We start from the raw sequence: 26,761 nt of genomic DNA, 5'->3' as shown, positions 1-26,761 counted from the left end.
TTGACTTGCCTTTGATATTTCTACACTTGGGTAAAATATCCTGTCTACATTAACAATGCCTCTCATCATTTTGTATACTTCTATCTGGTCTCCCTTCAGCCTCCAACACTCCAGAGAAAGCAATTCGAGTTTGTCCAACCTCTTTTTTTTTGCTAATACCTAATTCAGGGAGCATTCTGGTAATGGGGTGACCGGTACTGCACACAGTATTCCAAATACTTCCTGACCAGGTCCTGTAAACTTGCAACATCTTTTTTTCCTGTCCTTTGGCCCATGAAAGCACGCATACCATTAGCCTTATTTGCCACTATATCAACGTGTTACTACCTGATCTCTCTGTACATCAATGCTGTTCAGGGTCTTGTCATTAACTATATACTTTCCCCTTTTATACTGTATATATATCACGAACAACAGCGGTCCCAGCACAGATCCCTGCAGAATTCCCCAGGTCATAGTATCTAACAACTAGCTGAAAACTAGGATATTACTTGAATATACCACCTCTATCCTAGCGCTTTGTTTTTTTTTGTAAACCAGCATCTGCAGTTCCTTGTGTCTACATGTCTTTTTTCAATTGTTTAATCCCATCGAATAATATGTAACCTTAAAATGTGAATATTGAAGTTGTGGAATGGAAATGAAACAGAACCAATATCCAAGTGTTTGAGATTGTCGAAACATCACTAAAATTATACAACATTGTCATTGTCAACACTGTTTGTGCAGTTCATAATAGCAGTGGATGTGGCTATTACCAATGTGTTTAAGAAGGAACTGCAGATGCTGTTACCAATGTTTCTTAGCCCTATTGTGGCATGTTATTCTGCTGAGACCGCAATGACATTTGTTTTCTCCAGAGACGCTGCCTGACCCGCTGAGTTTACTTCAGCTTTTTGTGTCTATCTAATTTGATGAGGTGACTTGATGTTTTATACTGCACCTTGCTGACCGTTACCCTGTGGAACGACGCTCTAAAAGTACCATCTCCAGTACCTGTAATAAACCTGTGCCAATGTAAGCTTTCGCGGAAATGTCCACCTTGGCGAGGAAGGCGGCTCACACGTGTCCGTGACACTCCAAGTAGTCTGCGCAGTGTCCATGATACACCAGGGAATCTGCGCAGTGCCTCGCCAGTGTCTGTAATACACCAGGGAATCTGCGCAATGCCTCGCCAGTGTCTGTAATACACCAGGGAATCTGCGCAATGCCTCGCCAGTGTCTGTAATACGACATATGTCTGTTTGTATGTTTTTTGCACGAAGTCCGCGAGCATTGCCACTTTTCATTTCACTGCACATCTCGTATGTGTATGTGACGAATAAACTTGACTTGACTTAACAGGGACTCTGCTAATCACTGTAATACACCAAACAGTCTGTGCAGCCACTCACGGGTGTCCGTGATGCGCCATTGGAGTGTGCGCAGACGCTCGGTTATCTCCGTGATACAGCGGGGAGTGTGCGCAGACGCTCGGTAATCTCCGTGATACAGCGGGGAGTGTGCGCAGACGCTCGGTAATCTCCGTGATACAGCGGGGAGTGTGCGCACACGCTCGGTAATCTCCGTGATACAGCGGGGAGTGTGCGCAGACGCTCGGTAATCTCCGTGGCGCTGCGCCTCGCGGGTGCGCGCGCGCTAGCGGCAGTTGGGGAAGAGAGTGAGTTGTTAGTTAGTGCGTCAGAGCTACTGAGCGACGGATTTGGAGCAGCGGACATGGTGAAAATTGGATTCAACTCGCCCGTCGGCCAGAAAGACGCCAAAGGGGCCCTCCTGCTCCCCGAGCCGGTAAGCCGTGTCCACAGTGCGGCGGAGAAAGGTTCATGTAGCGCCCTGAGGATCGGGCCAAGTCCAACGCTACCGGCCTCGGCCTCGGCCTCGGCCTACAGCCCAGGCCCGGCCCGGCCCGGCCCCTGGTGGAGCCGCGACTCCCGCAGCTGCCGGGGCCGGTACCGGGGCGGGGGGGCTACGGCCAGTGGTGGGGTCGGGGCGGGGCGGGGGGGGGGGCTACGGCCAGTGGTGGGGTCGGTACCGGGGGCGGGGGGGCTACGGCCAGTGGTGGAGCCGGGGCGGGGGGGCTACGGCCAGTGGTGGGGTCGGTACCGGGACGGGACGGGGGGGCTACGGCCAGTGGTGGGGTCGGGGCGGGGGGCGCCTCTGCCCGTGGTGGTGGCGGGGCGGGGGGGCTACGGCCAGTGGTGGAGCCGGGACGGGGGGGGGGGGGCTACGGCCAGTGGTGGAGCCGGGACGGGGGGGGGGGCTACGGCCAGTGGTGGGGGCGGTACCAGGACGGGGGGGGGCTACGGCCAGTGGTGGGGTCGGTACCGGGACGGGGGGCGCCTCTGCCCGCGGTGGTGGCGGGGCGGGGGGGCTACGGCCAGTGGTGGGGGCGGTACCGGGGTGGGGGGGGGGGGGGCGCTACGGCCAGTGGTGGAGCCGGGGCGGGGGGCGCCTCTGTCCGTGTCCGCCGCTCTGCCGCAAGTGATTAAACGGCCGCCAGTCTCCTGGGAGCGGTTGTTTGTGTAAATTAAACGACTGGCTGGTTTACAGGAAGAGATCTCACATCCCTGAATCCCCCCCCCCCATTGCCAGGGGTGTTGTTGAGCAGGCGGCAAGGGCTCTCGTCCGAAATCCTCCCGTTGTTCTCTGTGTTTACTTGGTTAAATACTAACAATGGGTTTAAAACCCTGGTCGACCATCTGCAGATTAACATACCCTTTCATGACCAAAACTGTACTGCCCACTGCTGAAATAATTGAATATTGTAGCTTAAATCAGAAAGGTAGTTTGTTTCCATAAAATCTCGTCTATTTACACTATCCTGCTAAAGTTTGGTATATATCATCAACAATACAGAATTTTCAGAATGTTAGATGTGCAACTGCCTAGCAATGGGGGAAAGTCCCATTTTCTGTCTAATTTTGTGGTTTGTACGATAAATGCCTGAATTTGGTCTGAAGTGGGAGCGATATTGGAATTAATCGCCGATATATGTCCTCCGACAGGAGGGAGAGCTAGTGGAGGGATTTGTATATGACTGCCAACCAAATTGACGCAGTGGCGTCCTGTCCAAATATGATTGCCCCATGGTATCAAGTCACTGAAAGTGAAACTTATCAAAAATGTGTTTATTTTGCTTTTTGTGTTTATTCAAACCAACCCCACCCCTCCCCCCCACACTTGAATTTCATAAGAGCAATTTTATTATTTTTCTTAATGTTAGAGTAGCAAATTCCATAACCTGAACCAAGGGATGGGGGGTACACAAAAATGCTGGAGAAACTCAGCGGGTGCAGCAGCATCTATGGAGCGAAGGAAATAGGTGACGTTTCAGGCCGAAACCCTTCAGACTGATGGGGGATGGGGGGGAGAAGGAAGGAAAAAGGGAGGAGGAGGAGCGGGGGGGGGGGGGGGGGGGGGGGGGGGGGGGAGACAGCTAGAGGGTTAAGGAAGGGGAGGAGACAGCAAGGGCTAGCAAAATTGGGAGAATTCAATGTTCATGCCATCCGGACGCAAGTACCCATATGAGGCGCTGTTCCTCCAATTTCCGGTGGGTTGCTTGTATAATCAAATATTTTTAAATATCTCATCAATAAACTGACCTGTCAACCAGAGGAATGTCTCCCAATTTTTTTTTAAGGGGCAAGGGGTAAACAAAGCTAAACAAAGGGGTAAACTAATGCCTGAGTAATGTTTTTTTTTTCTGGACACTATTTCTGCATTCTAAAGAAGGCCTTGGTTACTGATTTATGTTTTTGTAATTAAAATTTCCCAGTTATGGTTGGAATTGAATATTTCTTTCTGAATGTGGACACAAAATGCCGGAGTAACTCAGCTGGACAGGCAGCATCTCAGTCTGAAGAAAGGTCTCAACCTGAAACGTCACCCGTTCCTTCTCTCTAGAGATGCTGCCATTTTGTGTCTACCTTTAATTTAAACCAGCATCTGCAGTTCTTTGTTACACATTTCTTGCTGAATTATGTTTTGTCCGATGGTTCAGTCCAATATCAGCCAATAAGCTGCCATATTGTAGCTGGTACTCCTGATGAAATCAAATCCAGTATTCTTTGATTTGAGATGGCATCTTGATTCATGGACATTAGCTACCAATTTATAATGTTTCTCTCGTTATTCTGTTTATCTCTTGCAAATAGAGTAAATGAAGGGGGGGGAAGTAAGTTATTGCAATAGTGCAGTCTTCAGATCCTGAAATAATACTTGGGTATCATGCTTAATGTTTAATCATACCAGCTTTATTGACCTCCTTAAAGCGTTGGGAAACTTTGTCGCAATGCATGAAGGAGATTGGAACAAATGAAAGATTGTCACACCCAAACCCAAACTCCATGTGTGAACTTTTCAAATCTCCAAAAAGACTCTTACGCCAAAGTCCTGGCAGTACAGTCTTAATGTAAAATTTGCCCATTTAATTTAATAACCAGGAACTGCAGATGCTGGTCTAAAGAAAGGTCCTGACTGGAAATGTCACCTTTCCATTCACCCAAAGTGACCCACTGAGTTACTCCCAACATTTTGTGTCTATCTTTGCCAATCTAATTGCTTGTGCCATACGGATGCTGGCTTGCTGAATAAACTTATGAGAATGTCTGGGAGTTTAAAACCCAGGCTGCGCTGATATTAATCTTTGCTATCAGGCTGAGTAATAGCCAAAGATATTGTGGATTGTCTACATCATCAAACTGAAAATCATCCACTAATGCAATATCCTGTTTTGAAGCCTTGAGTTATGACATTTCAAAATATGCACTTTCCGTGAAGTGGTTGTAAGCTGTCCATACTGTCGTTTATTGTGCACTAGACCTAAGCAGCATCAACAACAAAATGATAGTTTCATCTAATGTTGCTGCTCTGATAAAATAAATACTGAATTATGAATAATTTTTAATTTCAAATTTTGATTTGTTGAAAATGTACTGATCATGTGCAGTTTAGAAGCAATAAAACAAATTGTGTCTTTCACATCGCATACTACTTATGTGGAATCTTTTTATTGCTAACATTACTAGATCTCATCAAACTTTCACATCAATACAATTGCAGAAGAAAAATTAAAAACTCAAAACCTTGCTCACTTTACCTTTCACGCTGCGAAGAAATAATGGATTTCTGCACCATTGAATGCTGAAGGGTTTTTTTTGTTTAAAAAAAATGTTACTTGATTATACATCACAATCACTGGTAGATAATAACATGAATGCTGTGTCAAAATAACATTGTACCCATAATGTGCAAAATATTTGACTCTGCTAAGGAATTGTCCATTTCTCTTTTAAAAACACACATTGATTTGACCTGTACTTTTCAGGAAAATTTGTCCTTTGTGGCATAGGGATTTTTGTTCAACAAATATATGGAATTGATTTATTGAAGCTGATCACACGATGTGCAAGTTAGGCTTCAATGTACCTGTCGTGAAATGGTTCATGCAGTGTTAAATTGCAGACTGATCTGATATTTACAGCAGAAGTAGAACTAGCTAAACTCTGAAAAGAGTACCTTAAAGGGCCTGTCCCACTTTCACGACCTTAAACGACCTAAAAATTAAAACCTACGACCTCCTACAACCTTCCACGACTATGTGTACGACCTTCCTCGACTATGTCTACGACCTCCTACGACTATTTTGAATACCTTCTTCGACTATGTTGAAGACTGGCTTCGACCATGTACGTTTTACTGCTGTTTACAGTAGCCCTTTTGCTTCAGCAGCCTTTTAAGAAAGGGGGAAGAGCAAGGGTGAAGAGGATGCACAAGAAGAGGTCTCAATGGGTGAATAGAGATGATATGATGGACTGTCCCAGTACACTAGATACATAGAAAATAGGTGCAGGAGTAGGCCATTCGGCCCTTCGAGCCTGCACCGCCATTCAATATGATCATGGCTGATCATCCAACTCAGTATCCCGTAGGTACACAAAATTGCTGGAGGAACTCAGCGGGTGCAGCAGCATCTATGGAGCGAAGGAAATAGGCGACGTTTCGGGCCGAAACCCTTCCCGAAACGTCGCCTATTTCCTTCGCTCCATAGATGCTGCTGCACCCGCTGAGTTCCTCCAGCAATTTTGTGTACCTTCGATATTCCAGCATCTGCTGTTCCCTTTTGAGAACTCAGTATCCCGTACCTGCCTTCTCTCCATACCCCCTGATCCCTTTAGCCACAAGGGCCACATCTAACTCCCTCTTAAATATAGCCAATGAACTGGCCTCAACTACCCTCTGTGGCAGAGAGTTCCAGAGATTCACCACTCTCTGTGTGAAAAAGTTTCTTCTCATCTCGGTCCTAAAGGATTTCCCCCTTATCCTTAAGCTGTGACCTCTTGTCCTGGACTTCCCCAACATCGGGAACAATCTTCCTGCATCTAGCCTGTCCAACCCCATAAGAATTTTGTACGTTTCTATAAGATCCCCTCTCAATCTCCTAAATTCTAGCGAGTATAAGCCAAGTCTATCCAGTCTTTCTTCATATGAAAGTCCTGACATCCCAGGAATCAGTCTGGTGAACCTTCTCTGCACTCCCTCTATGGCTATAATGTCCTTCCTCAGATTTGGAGACCAAAACTGTACGCAATACTTCAGGTGTGGTCTCACCAAGACCCTGTACAACTGCAGTAGAACCTCCCTGCTCCTATACTCAAATCCTTTTGCTATGAAAGCTAACATACCATTCGCTCTCTTCACTGCCTGCTGCACCTGCATGCCTACTTTCAATGACTGGTGTACCATGACACCCAGGTCTCGCTGCATCTCCTCTTTTCCTAATCGGCCACCATTTAGATAATAGTCTGCTTTCCTGTTTTTGCCACCAAAGTGGATAACCTCACATTTATCCACATTATACTGCATCTGCCAAACATTTGCCCACTCACCCAGCCTATCCAAGTCACCTTGCAGTCTCCTAGCATCCTCCTCACAGCTAACACTGCCCCCCAGCTTAGTGTCATCCGCAAACTTGGAGATGTTGCCTTCAATTCCCTCATCCAGATCATTAATATAAATTGTAAATAGCTGGGGTCCCAGCACTGAGCCTTGCGGTACCCCACTAGTCACTGCCTGTCATTGTGAAAAAGACCCGTTTACTCCTACTCTTTGCTTCCTGTTTGCCAGCCAGTTCTCTATCCACATCAATACTGAACCCCCAATACCGTGTGCTTTAAGTTTGTATACTAATCTCTTATGTGGGACCTTGTCGAAAGCCTTCTGAAAGTCCAGATACAACACATCCACTGGTTATCCCCTATCCACTCTACTAGTTACATCCTCGAAAAATTCTATAAGATTCGTCAGACATGATTTACCTTTCGTAAATCCATGCTGACTTTGCCCAATGATTTCACCACTTTCCAAATGTGCTGCTATCCCATCTTTAATAACTGACTCTAGTAGTTTCCCCACTACGGATGTTAGACTAACTGGTCTGTAATTCCCCGTTTTCTCTCTCCCTCCCTTCTTAAAAAGTGGGGTTACGTTTGCTACCCTCCAATCCTCAGGAACTACAGAATCTAAAGAGTTTTGAAAAATTATCACTAATGCATCCACTATTTCTGGAGCTACTTCCTTAAGTACTCTGGGATGCAGCCTATCTGGCCCTGGTGATTTAGCGGCCTTTAATCCATTCAATTTACCCAACACCACTTCCCGACTAACCTGGATTTCACTCAGTTCCTCTATCTCCTTTGACCCGCGGTCCCCTGCTATTTCCGGCAGATTATTTATGTCTTCCTTAATGAAGACGCAACCAAAGTAGTTATTCAATTGGTCCGCCATATCCTTGTTCCCCATGATCAACTCACCTGTTTCTGACTGCAAGGGACCTACATTTGTTTTAACTAATCTCTTTCTCTTCACATATCTATAAAAACTTTTGCAGTCTGCCAGTTTTCTTTCATAATCTATTTTCCCTTTCCTAATTAAGCCCTTTGTCCTCCTCTGCTGGTCTCTGAATTTCTCCCAGTCCTCTGGTATGCTGCTTTTTCTGGCTAATTTGTACGCATCATCTTTTGCTTTGATACCATCCCTGATTTCCCTTGTTATCCACGGATGCACTACCTTCCCTGATTTATTCTTTTGCCAAACTGGGATGAACAATTTTTGTAGTTCATCCATGCAGTCTTTAAATACCTTCCATTGCATATCCACCCTCAACCCTTTTAGAACTAATTGCCAGTCAATCTTGGCCAATTCACGTCTCGTACCCTCAAAGTTACCTTTCTTTAAGTTCAGAACCGTTGTTTCTGAATTAACAATGTCACTCTCCATCCTAATAAAGAACTCAACCATATTATGGTCACTCTTGCCCAAGGGGGCACGCACAACAAGACTGCTAACTAACCCTTCCTCATTACTCAATACCCAGTCTAGAATAGCCTGCTCTCTCGTTGGTTCCTCTACATGTTGGTTTAGATAACTATCCCGCATACATTCCACGAAATCCTCTTCCTCAGCACCCCTGCCAATTTGATTCAACCAATCTATATGTAGATTGAAGTCACCCATTATAACTGTTTTGCCTTTGTTGCACGCATTTCTAATTTCCTGTTTGATGCCATCACCAACTTCACTACTACTGCTAGGTGGCCTGTACACAACACCCACCAGCGTTTTCTGCCCCTTAGTGTTTCGCAGGTCTACCCATACCGATTCCACATCCTCCAAGCTAATGTCCTTCCTTTCCACTGCGTTCATCTCCTCTCTAACCAGCAACGCTACTCCACCACCTTTTCCTTTCTCTCTATCCCTCCTGAATATTGAATATCCCTGGATGTTCAGCTCCCAGCCTTGGATGACTGGAAGAGATGGAACTTAAAGCACACATGTGGGGCAGTGGATGGCAAGTATGCCATTCTTGTACCCCACATTTTCCTTTTCATACAGGATGGCATTCTGCTGGAACCATCCCTCAAGGTCCCACTCCTGCTGCCTGGTGAAAGTGTAGGGCATAACCTTTGTCCAGCCCTCCCTCACTACCAATGGGGCATCTGCCTCTGCTGCTGTGTCAGACACAGGAGAAAGGGCTGCTTTGCTGCCTTCAAATGAGGCAGTGAAGGATGGGGTGGTGATGGGGACATATACTACCACCCTGGTCTCCTCCTCCAGGGATCTCTCATGCAGGTCTACCTCCTCCTGCACCATCACCTCCTGTGGCATCACCTCCTGCCACTCTTCCTCTTGGGTGGGCAACACCTGCATGCAGTTTTTTTTTAGGGTTGTGCCCTCCCCTGCGCTGCTGCCTTTTTGGTGCCATCTCTAAAACATAAGTCTCCTCTCCAAAAAACTCTCCAGCTGTGAATGAACATGCCTTGGAGTGATAGAGGTCACGTGCTGCTGTTTAAATTACCTTTTTTCCCTTCTGACCTTTTTTTCACCCCGGAGCTATTACCTTTGAATGCCTCCGACCACCTGCGACTACTTCTGACTAGCATCATGACCTACTATGACCTACCTACGAGTAAAATGTATCGATTTTTTTCCATGCCGACCTTTTTTTACTCGGACATTTTTTACCTGGTTAGAAAAAAACGTTGTGAACTACTTGATGGCATGAGTACCCACGACTTGCATCACGACCTACCTACGGCCTTGTGGTGTGACCATGCTGCGAGTATGAGTCAAGGGCAAACTCGGCAGAGGTAATGAAAGTGGGATAGACTGTTAAGGCTGACCATTTTAAAGATTGTCAAGCACAAATCTTTGGACTGCAGTTTATAAAGGAATTTTGGCATGGAAAAAAATTGATCTCCATTTTTAACTGATTAAAACAAACCTTTATTTTAGAAAATCTTTTAATAAAATATGTACAAAGCATATTATCTAAACTCTATTAGGAATAATAATTGGAGGATGATTTGCTTAAATGTAGCTCTCAGGGCTAAAGGAATCCAGGAATATGGGGGAAAAAACAGGAATGGGGTACTAATTTTAGATGATCAGCCATGATCATATTGAAGGGTGGTGCTGGCTCGAAGGGCCGAATGGCCTACTACTGCACCTATTTTTGCTATGTTTCTATGCTAAGGTTTTAGAATGGCATTAAATGTTTTTTTAATTTATATTTTGTGTAGGATCCAGAATCCGTTGCAGCAAGTGGGGGTGATAACGCCACAGGAAGATGTTTGTTTACGCTTCTTGGACTGGCCTTCATACTATCTGGCTTAATAATTGGAGGAGCTTGTCTGTATCGATTCATTGTTCCAAAGGTATCTTATGAAAGCACTTGCATTTTGAAACGTGTAATAAATGATACATTATGCATTTTTGTTAGTTCCTTCACTCAGCAAATGAAAAATTGCTAACATTTTCATTAATTTCTTAACATTGCATCTTTGTATCAAAGGTTTTACCATGATCATCCTAATTTTTGGCAATGATTAATTAAATACCTTTGGAGAGTCCTCGGGCACGCACACCTGAGGTGGAATATATTATGGACTTACCATGATTTAATAGTCTTAGCATAATTTAAAAATTATGGTATATTTGGCAGATTTGTCTACTTTGGTAGCTGTTACAAGCCTTGCAACATAGTTCATAGCCTCTTGCATAGACGCTATCCCCCACTTTCAATGCCAACAGGCCTTCCAGATGACAGGTTCACTTGCATGTCCTCTAACCTCATCCTCTGCATCTGGTGTTCTAGATGTGGCCCCCTGTACATCAGCACAGCCAAGCGGAGACTCGTTAGCCATTTCGCCAAACACAAGCTCCTTCTGTTAGCGCCTACTGGACCTCCCAGTCGCAAACTATTTTAAGTCCTTTTCCCATTCCCATACTGACCTATCTGTACTGGGCAGCCTCCATTTCCAGAGTGAGACCACACACAAACTGGTGAAACAGCACCTCATATTCTGCTTATGTTTAGGAGGAACTGCAGATGCTGGAAAATCGAAGGTAGACAAAACTGCTGGAGAAACTCAACGGGTGAGGCAGCATCTATGGAGCGAAGGAAATAGGCGATGTTTCGAGTCAAGACCCTTCTTCAGGTCTGAAGACGGGTCTCGAACCGAAACGTCACCTATTTCCTTCACTCCATAGATGCTGCCTCACCCACTGAGTTTCTCCAGCATTTTTGTCTACCTCATATTCTGCTTAGGTAGCTTATAATTTTGCTTAGGTAGCTAACAACTCGACGGTATGAATTCATCAATTGGTAACCTCTTAGGTTACCAATTTTATGTAACCCATGCCCCACGCACCACCTTGACTTGCACTTATTTCTCCTGCCCTGTAGAAATTCACCATGTTCCCTGGAATGAAGTTATAAGGAAACATTAGATAGGCTGGGTTTAATTGTTACTAAAAGGTAGGAACTGAGAGGTGACATTTTATAAATTTACAAAATTAAAGGGCACAGATGGGATAGATAGGCAGAATCTTTTTCTCGGAGCGTGGGAGTTTATACCTAGAGAGGACATATTTAAATTGAAAAGACAAACTTAATGGTGATGTGAGGTTTTTCACACAGCACCAATGGAACTAGCTTTGATAAACATCTAGTTGGTATTGATGTGTTTGGCTAAAGGGTTTGCTTCTGTGCTTACGACTGACTTTAAGATGGTGGGGATTAACTAGAATTAACTAGAAATTCACATTCTGACGTTTAAAAGGATTTTGGACATACAAAATGTGTACAGGTATAATGGCCTAATGTGGGAGAATGGGATTAGTGAAGAAGGGCCTCATGGACAAGGAGAGCTGTAAAGGCCCGTTTGTGTGCTGTTCGTTTCTGTGTTCGCAGTCATTGATCAGTTGAATTGTGGGTTAGAAAATTGAGTTATGGTGTACCTGCAGGAGCAATAGAAGCAGTATGATAGCATTAATCCTGGAATTATGCCACTTACAGAGCATCATAAGAGTTTGCCACAAATTATTTGTGTAAGATTGGTGTTATAATCAAACCTGTACATAATTTAAAACCCAGAATATTATCTTGGAATTTTGAAATAAAATTATACTGTCTTTTTTAAATGTGGATTTTAAAATTGTGCTTTTCCACTAGAACAAAGTATTTCATGGTGAAATGCGATACGTGGATTCTAATATCCCGTCACATGCTCCAGAGACAAAGGCTCCATACTTCCTAGCTTTGGAAGATGTACAGTTCTTGGGAGATAATAAAAATGTGGCTGTGATCAATGTCCCTGTTCCAGATTTTGAAGATTATGATCCAGCAGTCATCATTCATGATTTTGAGTTGGTAAGATTAGTTCTTACAATTATGTTTTAGATATGTTACAGTAATATGTTCATTCTTAACTCTGCAACTCTTTTTTTGAAGTGCATTATGTTGTCGAAAGCATTAGCATTACACTCTTATGATGAGCATGTTATCTGTAAATTATATTTTTGGACCGAAAATAGGTTTTAGGAATGCTAGATAACTAAGAATTGGTCTATGGTAGAACCCTGCTAATCTGCAGAATGTAATGGTAATTTAAAGTTTGTGGACTTCCAAGGTTGCATTAACCTTGTTCAACTGTTATCATTGAAATCTTACACCTCAGATGATGCAAAATACATGGGTGGAGGAAGAATATAAGTTTCATAAGTCAGGTTTTTTGTGTTGCACTTTGAATATAATGGAAGAATATAAAACATTTATGGGTGTTGACTTTTCTATTCCATGGTAATCATTTGTGACTAGAATAAATAACTGAAATTTAGACAACGTTTTATTAACGTACATCTAAGCAGTGAATGCAAAATAAGTTTTGTCCAACTGAGGTTTTGGCTATTGATTTGAAAATTAGATTATTAGGTATAAATAATTTAGCTTGTATGTGAACTAATTCTGCTCCTGGGTTGATGATGTCAGTGGTTTAAAAATTCACAAAAAAAGCATTGTTTTAGTATCTTCTGTGAGGCCTATAAGGAAGTCAGAATTCAAAACTGATCTTAAATTGATGACAATTTGACTACAAATCCAGGTAACAAGAGTTTGATCTATTTTTACATTTTATTGGCATGGTTCTTGAAACCTTGGGATAAATGTTGAGAATATCAAGATCTCTTTGGCCTTAGATAGACACAAAGCTGGAGTAACTCAGCGGGACAGGCAGCACCTCTGGAGAGAAGGAATGGGTGACGTTTCGGGTCGTGACCCTACTTTGGCCTTCTTTGTTTGCAGCAAAGCTGATTAATACAAGCGATTAGCTGCAAATGTCATGTTTTATTGTCATAACGGAACAATGAAATTCATACTTGTAGCAATACAACTACTCTATAACGTACTCTATAAGTGCCATAATAACCAACAAAAATAAATTTCAGTATATATTTAAAAAAACAAACAATAATAGTACAAAGACAAAAACAATGCCACCCAAGTCTAAGGTACACAAAAATGCTGGAGAAACTCAGCGGGTGCAGCAGCATCTATGGAGTGAAGGAAATGGGTGACGTTTCGGGCCGAAATCCTTCTTCAGACCCAAGTCTATATAGCTCAGAGCTTATTCAGAGGATGTCGTGTTTAATAGCCTAATGCTGGTTGGGAAGAAGCTGATCCTGAACCTGGAACTTACAGTTTTCAGACTCTTGTACCTTTTTCCCGATGATGGGTATGAAATGAAGGTGTGGCCATGGTGGTTTGGGTCTCTGTTGATGACTGCCTTTTTAAGACAGCAACACCTGTCGATCCCTTTGATGGTGGGGAGGTCAACACCCGCGATGGACTGGCATTCGCTACTTTTTGCAATCGTCTTTGTTCCTGGGCATTCAAGTTGCCAAATCAGGCCATGGTGTAAGCAGTCAATATGCTCTCTTCTGTACACCTATAGAGGTTCAACAGAGTATTCATCGATATACCAAATCTCCTCAATCTTCTAAGGAGTTCGAGGTGTTGAAGGGGTTTCTTTATTATTGCATCAATATGCTGGGTTCAGGACAGATCTTCAGAGATATGCATGCCCAGGAATGTGAACCCTTTGACACTCTCCACCACTGTCTCGTCGAAGAAGACAGGTTTATGGATCCTCCGCCTTCCTCTACTAAAGTCAACAATCCGTTCCTTGGTTTTACAGATGCAAAAACGTGAGATTTTCTTTGGGCAAATTACCATTGTGCAAATTTTTTTTTTTCAATTATAATTTTGAGAATTAAAAGCATATATTTTTAAGATTTTCAAAATGTGGGCATTCATTGCTTATTCCTATTCCAAATTACCATTATGCAATTTTTTTTTTCAATTATAATTTTGAGAATTAAAAGCATATTATATTTTTAAGATTTTCAAAATGTGGGCATTCATTGCTTATTCCTAACTGCACCTAGACAGTGGCTTACTAGGCTTTTTCAAAGGATATTGTAAGTCAACTGCATTGTTTTTGATCTGGACTCTCATATGAGTTAGTCAGGATAAGGTTGGCAGATTTTCTCCCATGAAGATAATTTTAGTGTGACCTCACTTTTTGTGGTCCTCATCCATATCGCCCAAACTTGTTAATAGGCTTAATGAGCATCATTATTATTTTTAATAAACTCCTGACAGAGATGGTGCTGACCTATTACTGAGATGGATCACAGTGCATTGGAAAAGTTTGCATCTTACACTGATTTTTTTACAATTGTCCAATTATAATAACCATGACAAAAGACTAACTTCCAATTATTGACTAAATTGAAATTCCTCAGCTGTGATGGTGAGATTTGAACTTTCTGAGGTGTTGGTTCAGGCCCAGGAACTTAACCCCCGGGCCATTGCTGTAACCATGAAATATTGGTTTTATGTACAGTTTTGATTAATTGATAGAGGGGTAAACATCCAAGTTAAACTGTTTAAAATTGCGTTTCTGGTTTCTTAAATTCTCTTGCTTTGTATTTTTAGCTTTTGACCGCATATCTCGATCTGAGTTTGGATAACTGCTACGTGATTGCTTTGAATACTTCTATTGTAATGCCTCCACGCAATTTATTGGACTTGTTCATGAGACTCACAGTAAGTATCAGTAATGCATTATCGCCAAGTCAAGAATAATACTTCTGAACTTTCAGTCATCCAGGTTGGAATTTTTTACTGGTAGTCTCATCTCTGCTCCCATGGGTATCATAGTCATGCAGCATGGAAACAAGCTCTTCAGCCCAACTGGCCCCATCTACACCAGTCCCACCTGCTTGCATGTAGCCCATATCCTTCTAAACCTTACCTATCCATGTATATGTACAAATGTTGTTTACATGTTGTGGTAGTAGCAACTCTGGCAGCTTGCTCTATATAATTCACCACCATCTTTGTGGAAAAGGTTGCCCTTCAGGTTCCTATTAAATCACTCCTGTCTTAATGTAAACCCATGTCCACTTGATTCCCCTACTCTGGGTAAAAGACTTTGCATGTACCCTATCTATTCCCCACATGAACTTCTACATCTATAATATAACCCCTTTTGCTTCTGCACTCCAAGGAATAAAATCCTAGCCTGCTCAACCTTTTCCTATAGCTCAGGCCCTCAATTCCTGGCAACATCCTCATAAATCTGCTCTGCACCCGTTCCAGATTAACAACACCATTCCTTTTACACGTTGAAGAAGACAGAGCACAATGCTTCAAATGTGGCCTCGCCAACATCTTATATTCTTTAGTATTGTTGTCCACAAAAGATTGGGTACAGTGAAATGATAAATATAATTGGAATTCCTTCAGCAATGTTGAAGTTGAAATTTAAATGAAAATCAAACAATAGGAGAATTGGAATTGACCCATGTCCTCATTTTTCATTTGGATAAATCGGATGCTGAAAGCATGTTCCTGATGGCTATATGTAAGCGACAAGTCAATCAAGACTTAAAGCCCTGTCCCACAGTACAAGTTCATTCCAAGAGCTCTCCCGAGTTTGCCCTGATTCGAACTCGGAGATTTACGGTAATGGCCACTCGTCGGTACTTGGGGCTCTCGTGGACATTTTTCAACATGTTGAAAAATCTTCACGAGCCTTCCCGTGCTTACCTGCCGTTAGCGAGTCTTCCCGAGTACCTGCCGTTAGCGTTACGTGCCGCAAAGAGACGCCCCCGTGCTCCGACGTACCTGCTACGTTCAATCTCCCTGCTTACTACGAGTTTGATTTTTTTAAACTCGGGAGAACTCTTGGAATGAACTCGTACCGTGGGACAGGGCTATTAGATGAGTAATTTTTTAAGGCTGCTAGACCTTTTTAATTGATTTATGGTAGAGAATTACAGTCAAATCAATCAATATATCAATTTAGATGATATTGAATAGCAGAAAAGGCTCGAACAGTCAAATAGCCTACTCTTTTTCTGTTACAATAAGTATTTTATGGAGAAACAATTTGCTTGATTTGACAAATGGCCATTAAAGGTAAAAAGCCACCCTTGGTGCACAAATTGAAGTTACATCACATGTGATATGCCATTGTAAAAATATTCAAACCAAATGCATTATGATGGCAGCATCCTATATTAGTAATTCCATGTCTGGATTCTTGTTGTCACTGACTCAAATATTACAAAAGGTCCATTAAACTGAGACAGATTTATATTTAACTTTTGCTATGCAGCCCAATTTTTTTTTAAATTATCACAACTTTGGAAGAATTTCAACATCAATATTAGTTTTCAGGTCAAAAGCAGAAAAATGCATTTAGTTTAAAAAAAATAAGTCAATGTGCAGAAGTAACTAAGTGGGTCAGACAGCATCGCTGGAGAACATAGGTGATGTTTTGTGTCAGGACCCTTAAGACTGAATATTGGGGGGGGGGGGGGGGGAAGAAAGTGTGACAAAAGAGAGCCGGTCAAAGCCTGGGTGAGGAGGCTTTGATTGATGGTTGGACAAAGGAATGCAAGTGGAAGAGAGGTGAGGAGAGAGAAATAGGAGAGGTAGAGAAACGAAAGCTGGGGTGTTTTTTTAAATTGCGGCAAATTGGAGAATCCAATATTCGTACTGTTGGATTAGACAATAGGCAGGAGTAGGCCATAGGTGCAGGAGTAGGCCATTAGACAATAGGTGCAGGAGTAGGCCATTCGGCCCTTTAAGCCGGCACCACTATTCAATGTGATCATGGCTGATCATCCCCAATCAGTAGCCCGTTCCTGCCTTCTCATATCCCCTGACTCCACTATCTTTAAGAGCCCTATCTAGCTCTCTCTTGAAAGTATCCAGAGAACCGGCCTGAGGCAGAGAATTCCACAGACTCATTGTCTGCTACCCAAGTGAAATATATGGTGCTGTTCCTCCATTTTGCATGTGGCCTCACTCGGACAAGGCAGGAGGTCGTGGACTGAAAAGTTAACATGGTTAGCAACCAGGAGATCCTCAAGGCCACGCATGCAATTGTTCAGCAAAACAATTGCCCAGTCTATGCTTGGCCTCGCCAATGTACATGAAACCACATTAGGAACACAGAATGCAGTAGATGAGGTTAGAGGAGGTGCATGTGGACCTCTGCTCATCTGGAACCTACAAACCTGCACGAATGTGGGAGGAAACTGGAGCACCTGGAGAAAATTAGCACGATCGTAGGGAGAACAAACAAGCTAGGTTTATGGGTCAAATTTGGACAGGTGGGATTAGTGTAGGTGAGTTTAGTTTGGTATAGGCAAATTGGGCCAAAGAGCCTGTTTCCATGCTGTATAACTCTGACTAATCAAGCCAGGGAATACATTACACATCATCCGTCTTATCAACCCTGTATAAAGAAAAACTTTACAACTTGCAATGGAATTTCTTCTCATTTATAAATGCTTGATGTATGTATTTTTCAATTAATATTTGTAAAGCAAACCCACTCACCTGACTTGTGAAGTTTCACTATACTCTTTAGCAAGTTTTTTAGATTAGGAGCAAACATGTTTATTAATGTATATTTATATATAATATTCCAAGTGCAGTCTTACCAAGGTCCTAGATAATTGCAGCATGATACCTTCTGGCTTCAAATCCTTTTGTAATAGGACAAAGTTAATATGCTATCTCCTTATCACATCTGAAGAAAGTCAAGGACTTATGTTTTCTGGAAGTCATAATGCAGCTCCAGAGGACTTGGGTTAGGTCGCATTTGGAGTATTGCGTGCAGTTCTAGTCGCCCTATTACAGGAAAGATGTGGAGGCTTTGGGGAGGGTGCAGAGGAGTTTACCAGAAAGCTACCTGGATTAGAGGGTTTCATGTACAAGGAGAGGTTGGATAAATTGGGTTGTTTCGTCTGCAACTGGCCTTTGTGAACAACTGCAGCTGGGACTGTAAAATCGAGTTTCTTGCATATGGACTTAGTGGGCTGTTCTGTACATTCTGTACTAACTAGGGGATATGGTGATAATCTTGTTGATCTGTATTTTTTTTTTTAAATGTATTTCACTGCACACGTAATAATAAAGAAACCATTGGGCGGCACAGTGGCAATGCCGTAGAGTTGCTGCCTTACAGTGCCAGAGACCCAAGTTCGATCATGACTAAGGGTGCTTGTCTGTATGGAGATTGTACGTTCTCCCCGTGAACTGCGTGGGTTTTCTCCGGTATCTCCAGTTTCCTTACATACTCCAAAGATATACAGGTTTGTAGGTTAATTAGTTTGATATAATTGATATAATCGCACATAGCTAGTGCGCGGGGATCGCTGGTCGGCGTGGACTCGGTGGACTGAAGGACCTGTTTCCGCACCATCTCTCCAAACTAAACATTCTCTGGAATGTCAGAAGTTGAGGGGAGACGTAACTAAAAAAAATTATGAGCGACATAGATAGGTTAGTCAGAACCTTTTTCCCAGGGTGGACGCTAGAGGGTGTATCTATAATGTGAGAGATGGAAAGTTTAATGGAGATATGCAGGGCAAGTAATGAGTGTTCAAAATAAAAAACCTGCCCTGCACAAAATAAAAATATGTATACACATAGTGGGGGCCAGGAACACATTGCTAAGGATGCTGGTGGAGATGGATACGATAGTGGTGTTTAAGAGCCTTTTAGATAGGCACATGGAAGTGCAGGGAGTAGAGGGATATGGTTCATGTACACCGTGGGGGCACTCGCTGGCAGCTTTGCACAAACACTGTGGGCCAAGTGGTCCGTTCCTGGGCAATTGGTTGTACTGTTCTATAGTTCTATATTTCTTCAACAAAGGTTAATCATGTCCAATAGAATGTTTGCATTTCTACTGAAGGAAATGGATCCTTCCCATAAACCCTATCTGGACTTCTCACAACTACGTTAAGTTCTTTTAATCTTATGTCTTAGTTTCCACTAACGAAACATCAACTAAACGCTCACTTGTGAGAAATTCTGCAAACTTGACACCACTGCTTTAAATTTTGTGACCAAAATGTGTTACGTAATTGAATTGGATATTTTAATGTTACAGTTGTACAGACGTAGATCAGTGCAGCAAGATACAGTCTTTTGACCCATATTATCTGTGCTGATCATGATGCCAACTGTAAACAATGGGGGTTTTTTTAAGGATCCCTGAATTTGGTTGATGATCAGGAATTTAGTACAGAAAAAAGCTGAAAGTCTTTGGTTTTCTTACTCCATTTGAGTTTTCTATTTATTTCTTTGATATTCTTGATTGGTAATTTTCGTTGACAAAATTGAGAATTTGATTATTAAGGCTTTGCTCCCTGAACATTGGTATTTAGTTTAGAGATACAGCGCAGAAACAGACCTTTCGGCCGACCAGTGATCCCCGCATACTAACACTATTCTACACACACATTAGGGATAATTTTACCAAAGCCAATTAACCTACAAACCTGTACGTCTTTGCAGAGCTGCCAAGTAGTACGGATTTTCCGGATTTTGTACGGAAATGCGATCAGAATACGGATATACGGATTTGCTTTGTAAAATACGAATTTTTTTTAAATTAGCCCGACTTCCTGTTTCATCTTGCTGCTTAAAAAATGCAAGGATATAATAAGTCATACTATCTCTAAAGATTATAGCGGATTAAATCTATTAGTATTTTAAATTTCAAGATCTGGATGATTATTTTTGTAAGCTTTGATCTGCCTGTCCCGCTCCAGGTTTAAACAGCGCTGTCAGTTTAACGAGTGGGAATTTAAGCGAACAGTGCTATGGGTTCCAAAAATAGCACTCCCAGCTGGAGCGCTTTACACATAGCGCTATGGGCTTTACACTTAGCACTATGGGTCACAGACTGTTAGGAGAGGGAGTGGGAGGGAGGGAATAAGAGAAGGAGAAAAAAAGGAAGGAGAGGGATGAAGAGGGAGGGTGGGAGGGAAAGAGAGGAAGGAGGGAGAGGGAGGCTTCCAAAATGGCTTCTACATCATCATCTGGTGCTAAAAGCAGGAAGCAGTCGTTCAAACAGCAGTATACAAAGAGATGGCAATGAATGCACTGTCAAATAAGGTGCGTAGAAGACATGTCAATTGGTAGCAAAGTTATTCATTCTTGTAGTCTTACATGGGTATCACCGCACATAAATAAACACTTTTCAGCAAAATAGCACCACATATAAATACTGATTTCCTCAGCAAAATACAGATTTTCAGGTACTAGAATACTGAAATGCTCTGACAAAACTTGGCAGCTCTGTCTTTGGAGTGTGCGAGGAAACAGGGAAAACCCAAGCGGTCACGTGGAGCGGTAACAAACTCCGTACAGACAGCAAATATACTGCTGCGCCACGGTGCAAGACAGGAATTTGTGAATCATTTATTAAGTGAAAATCCTTTTTCAAGTATTTCAGAAATTATAGAAGAATTTAACTAGAATTTAAAGGTATTAAAATCGCTTTTCTCAACAGACTGGTTCCTACTTGCCTCAGACCTACCTTGTTCATGAAGACTTGATGGTAACTGAGCGTATTGACAATGTTGATGAATTGGGTTACTTCATCTACCGGCTCTGTTCAGGGAAAAAGACCTACAGATTGCAGCGTAAAGAGATGCAGAAAGGTACTGTTCTTGAACTGTTAACATTTCTATTTTAGACGGCATGAAACAATTTGGATGAAACTATTTTAATCAAATCTAACTTATTCTTTACCATATACCTGTGTCCTTTGATTTTGGATGTCTTTGTTTTGAGGGGAAAGTTGGTTTTCACCTCGTCCTATCCTGCACGAATCACACCCGCCCAATCTCCTTTACACCAAAGGAAATGGATACAGTCTGTCCTCATGCCTAAAATGTTTCACCCCAGGCAACATCCCAGTAACACTTACTCTAGTCTTCAGTGCATTCACATTCTTCCAGTGTGGTAGCAAGATATGCACATACTCTTTCTAGCTGTCATCTAATTAGGTGTTATAAAGATATACCATGACCTCCCTATCCCAGTGCCCTGGCGAGTGAAGACTAGTATTTCACATGCAGCTTTCACATCCTAACTACCTGTACTGTCACCTCTGGGCATCTTTCGACTGGTACACCAAGGTTCCTTGGTTTGGCAATGCACCCCTGGGGACCTACCATTCATGGTATATATTCTACCTTTATTAGATTAATAAAATGCATCACACATTCCTTCAAGATTAATTTACATCTGCCATTGCTTTGCACAGTTGATCAGCTGATAACTAAAATTATGTAAACATGGACCTTCAGCTTCCAATGTGTTATGTCATCTGCAAACCTGCGAATCGTAGCTCCAACATTCTACATCCTAGTCAGTTTTTTTGTTAGGGTTTTTCTATCTTCCTTTTGTCCATAGACAGCAGAACTTCATTTAAATTGAAGATAGACACAAAAAGCTGGAGTAACTTAACGGCATCATCTCTGCTCAGGCAGCATCTCTGGAGAAAAGGAATAGGTGACGTTTCAGGTCAAGACACTTCTTCAGACTGAGAGTCGGGGGGGGGGGGGGGGGGGGGGGGGGGAATGTGAGATATAGATGGTGATATAGAACAAATGAATGAAAGATATGTAAAGAAGTGACAATGATAAAGGAAACAGGCCATTGTAAGCTGTGGGCTAGATGAAAACAAGTTAGACAATGAAACTCACCAGGACGACAGTGAAGCTAGTGCAATGACTAGGGTGGGGGAGGGGGGATACAAGGGTTACTTGAAGTTAGAGAAATCAATATACTGCTGGGATGTAAGCTGCCCAAGCGAAATATGAGGTGCTGTTCCTCCCATTTGCATTTGGCCTCTTGACAATGGAGGAGGCCCATGACAGAAAGGTTAGTGTGGGAATGGGAAGGGGAGTTAGTGTTTGGCAACTGGGAGATCACATAGGTTCAGGCGGACTGAGCAAAGGTGTTTAGCGAAACGATTGCCCAGTCTATGTTTGGTTTCGTCGATATATAAGAGTCCACACCTGGAACAAGTGTTCAGTATACAGTAGTTGAGGTTGCAAGAGGTGCCAGTGAACCTCTGCCTAACCTGAAGGACTGTCTGAATCCCTGGACAGAGTAGAGGGAGGAGGTACCGGGACAGGTGTTGCATCTCCTGTGGTTTCAGGGAAAGGTCCTTGGGAATGGGATGATTTGGTTGGGAAGGGATGAGTTAACCGGGGAGTTGAGGGAACGGTCTCTGTGGAAGGAGGAAAGGGGTGGAGATGGGAAGATGTGACTAGTGGTGAGGTCCCGTTGGAGGTGGCGAAAATGTTGGAGGATTATGTTCTGATACGACGGCTGATGGGGTGAAAGGTAAGGATAAGGGCGACTCTGTCTCTGTTGCAACTGGGGGGAGAGGAGAAAGTGGAGCTATGGGATACCGAAGAGACGCATGTCAAGGCCTCATCTATGATAGAGGATTGGAACCCCTGTTCCCTAAAGAAAGAACATTTTGGATGTCCTGATATCGAACAAGTCGGATTGGGCACAGATGTGGAGTAGACAGAGGAATTTGGAGTCGAGGAGAGACAGCAGGCAGGGTAGGAAATAGTGTAGTCTAGATCAGTGCTTCTTAAACTATTTAATGTCATTCACCCTTGAGTTTATCACAAAATTTCATTCAACCTCGACTAAATATACTTATGTTTTTTGGTCATTGTCGTCTTATTCTCCCTTGTGTATAATTTTATATATAATTTATTTTGTCACATGAGCAAAAAACATAAATTGACTCATTTCTTAAGTGTTTATTTTATTTAACTTTTTGAACATCCTAAAAATATGTAAAGATAATTAGGAGTGGGGAAAAAAAAGTTTAATTACCACTGGAGTTGGAAAATCATTCTATTAGAATGATAATAAGAAACCATTCCAACGTGTAAACACTTGGCTTCAGCCCCATCCTACCCTTTCGGGCTTTGATTACTGCAGTTTTTTCTTGGAAAACTAGCTCAAAAATCCATGGTGTATGTGATTTCATATATTAGTATCCAACTAATATAACTTTCTATAACTCCCCTACGAAAACTCACAATACCACCAAATATCAACTTTGGTAGCTAAATTGGTACACAAAGTAAAGTTACAGTTCAACAGTTGCCTATGGCGATCCTCCAGTGTTGCCATTTTTAAATTTATGATCCCACTAGCTCGTCTGGTCTTCCCTAAAAGGTTATATTACAGTAAGTTTGGGAAATATCCTGCGTCTTTGAAATTAGAAGACCATAGGTAGGGAGAAAAAAAAAAATCAAATTTTCAGCTCCACTGCTTTTTAAAAACAATAAGAGCTTACTAACCACTTTAATGGCAATGCCTTTTTCAAGTATAGAAAACAAATCTGAATAATTTAAATCATTCACCCTTCATTCACCCCTCTAGTTTAATTCACCCCAAAATAATTTCATTTGCCCTTGGGTGAATCATTCACCAGTTTAAGAAATACTGGTCTAGATTGTTGGAGTCAGTGGGTTATAATAGAAACTAGACCAAGTGCAGTTGGGTCTGCTCCCCCAACGAAGCCGTTCCTTACCCGTAGCCCCCAGAGGAGACGTGGTCCTCCAAGTCAAGCGGCTCAGGAATCAGCAGTGCGGCTGTTTTTAAATGGCGTCTTTGGGCGCCAGCAGCCGTTATGGTCGCTGGCCAGCAGGAGGCGACAAAATGAGTGAGTGGCGGGGTGGGGGTGTATGGGGGAAAGAAGGATTTGATTAAAAAAAAGGTACATAAACACGACGAAATTTAATGAGGAGTGGACACCTGAACGTTTGGCTCGGTAAAACTATCGGTGAGAATTTCACTATGGGTGAGGGGGAAACTAGTTTTGGCTATTGGTATGAACTTAGTAAAATAATGTACACTTAAGCTTCCCGTACTGACCAAATGTATCTTTTTCATTCAAAGGAATCCAGAAACGCTCAACAGTAAACTGTCGCCGAATCAAGCATTTTGCAAATAACTTTGTCACTGATACTATGATCTGTGAACCATGAGAGATTAGTTTTTTCCCCAGCTGATTTTGGATGCTTCACTCGTGCAGTAGTCTTAACAATCTTTAAGTATGTGACAATCAAAAGCCTCTTTAGGTGTGCTTTCCAATTTGTATTTTAGCTTCACTAAAAGGCTTTTAAAATGCAGTTTTTGTTTGCACTGTCTATCAGTATCTGTCTACCAATTTTGCAAAAGCAGTTTATATTCCTAATGCATTTGGTCTTCTCTGAAGAATTAAAATAAAATATTTGTGTCGGGTAATGAAAAAGTAATGTTCTCTTTTCTGGCATTTCCCTTCCATAAAGTACTTTTAAAGATTGGTATGTGCCAGCGCAATGGGATTGGAACTTGTGCAACTACTGTACTGAGATTATCAATTTGTAGTGTAAATGTTTAAATTGTATCAAATGCCTTGTTTTTTGATTGTATCATGGAATAGTTTAATGTTTGCATATTGAATATCAGCTCACTTACAATGCAATTCTAAAATCGCTTTAACTGGTTTTGTCAGCTTTTTAACTTACAAACTTAAGTTCTGAACAAATGTTTATATAACTCCACCCATTGATTATATCTGGTTGTAAAGTGGAAATACTTGGAACTTACAGAAGTGGACACCATTTTTTATAGTTTATGAAGCAGATTTATTGAACCTGGGACTATCTCATGGTATAGATATTTAAATTACTAACCCTGTGGAGAATTTAATGAAAGTAAACATTAAACGTCTGTTAAAATATTGCAGCCTGATTTTTTTCCACTGTTTAATATTAGCCATACAAGTTGGTTTTAATGATATGAGATTGTGTAATATTATGTGCACTGAAACACGCTTCTCCAAACTAACAGCTAAGTAACAGCAAAAACCCAAGTGTTTTAAGAACTCAGTGGGTCACGCCTGCTGATGTTGGAATCTTGAATAAGTAAATCTTGTGTCCAACTAATAAGCAACGCCAGTTAATTAAACACTCTTTTACCTTAATGTCAATTTTGATTTAGATTTCATGATTTTGTAATCATATCTGATGATAAACTGCAAAGAAAATTTGGTATTAAGATTTTGAGATAGTGAGTAAAACACAAGAAGATGTGGGAGAGCAAGATCAATAGGAACCTGAGGGGCAACTTTTTTTTTCCATGAAGGGTGGTTGGTATGCAACGAGCTGCCAGAGGAGGTAGCTGAGGCAGGTATGATCACAATGTTTTAAAAAACTCATTTAGACAGGTACATGGATAGGAGGATATAGCTAAATTCAGACTGGTGGAGCTAGTATAGATGGGTCTGCTGGTCGGCATGGGCAGGTTGGGCCAACGGGCCTGTTTCCACATAGTATGACTGCCATTTAAAGGCTGCCATCAGAAAATTAACATAGAACAGTACAGTACAAAAACAGGCACATTGGCCCATAATGTCTGTACCAAACTTAAGGCCATGAGCCAACACTTACCCGGCTGCACATAACCCATATCTCTACATTTCCTGCGTATCCATATGCTTATCCAAAAGGCTTTTAGATGCCACTAACTTATATGATCGGTAATAAAGAAAGCAAACTCAATGCTAGCATTTATTTTAAGAGAGCTTGTATACAAAAACAGGGATGTAATGTTGAGGCTCTATACGGTGCTGGTAAGGCCGCATTTGGAATATTTTTGGGCAGCCTATCTGATGAAGGCTGTGCTTGGTCTGGCGAGGGTCCAGAGGAGGTTTACAAGACTTATCCCAGGAATGAGTAGGTTAACCTATGATGAACGTTTGTCGGCACCAGGCCTGTACTCGCTGCAGTTTAGAAGAATGAGGGAGGACCTCATTGAAGCATACAGAATAGTGAAAAGCTTGGATAGAGTGGATGTAGAGAGGATGTTTCCATTAATGGGAGAGACTAGAACTAGAGGTCATAGCCTCAGAATTAAAGGACGTTATTTCAGGAAGGAGATGAGGAATTTATTTAGACAGAGGTTGGTGAATCTTTGCCATAGAAGGCTGTGGAGGCCAAGTCAGTTGATATTTTTATGGCAGAGAGATAGATTCTTGATTAGTACAGGTGTCAGAAGTTATGGGGTTCAGAGGGAGAAATAGATCAGCCATGATTGATTGTGTAAGAAAGAACTGCAGATGCTGGTATAAATTGAAGGTAGGCACAAAATGCTGGAGTAATTCAGCTGGACAGGCAGTATCTCTGGAGAGAAGAAATTGGTGACGTTTCGGGTCGAGACCCTTCAGACTGATGTCGGGAGTGGGCGGGACAAAGATAGAATTCTATCTGTCCCGCCCACTCCCCTGACATCAGTCTGAAGAAGTATTTAAGAGAACTGCAGATGTTGAAAAAATCAAAGGTAGACAAAAATGCTGGAGAAACTCAGGTGAGGCAGCATCTATGGAGCGAAGGAATAGGTGACATTTCGGGTCGAGTCTGAAGAATGGTCTCGACCCAAAACACCACCTATTCCTTCGCTCCATAGATGCTGTCTCACCTGCTGAGTTTCTCCAGCATTTTTTGTCTATCTTTGCTGTAAACC

At 42.2% G+C, this 26,761-nt stretch overlaps 1 protein-coding gene across 1 annotated transcript; it reads left to right on the top strand.

Moving 5' to 3' along the window:
- Positions 1-1,659: 1,659 nt before the first annotated feature.
- LOC116978857 (integral membrane protein 2A-like) lies at positions 1,660-24,983 on the top strand. The gene is made up of 6 exons (XM_033030104.1): positions 1,660-1,788; positions 10,080-10,214; positions 12,014-12,211; positions 14,837-14,947; positions 20,724-20,874; positions 24,155-24,983. The coding sequence occupies exons 1-6, from the start codon at positions 1,717-1,719 to the stop codon at positions 24,241-24,243; spliced, it is 756 nt and encodes a 251-aa protein (XP_032885995.1). The 5' UTR covers positions 1,660-1,716; the 3' UTR covers positions 24,244-24,983.
- The last annotated feature ends 1,778 nt before the right edge of the window (positions 24,984-26,761 follow it).

Source organism: Amblyraja radiata, chromosome 12 (assembly GCF_010909765.2).
Source record: "Amblyraja radiata isolate CabotCenter1 chromosome 12, sAmbRad1.1.pri, whole genome shotgun sequence".
NCBI lineage: Eukaryota > Metazoa > Chordata > Chondrichthyes > Rajiformes > Rajidae > Amblyraja > Amblyraja radiata.
Note: the sequence above shows the minus strand (reverse complement) of the source record. Positions and strands in the feature narration are given on the sequence as shown.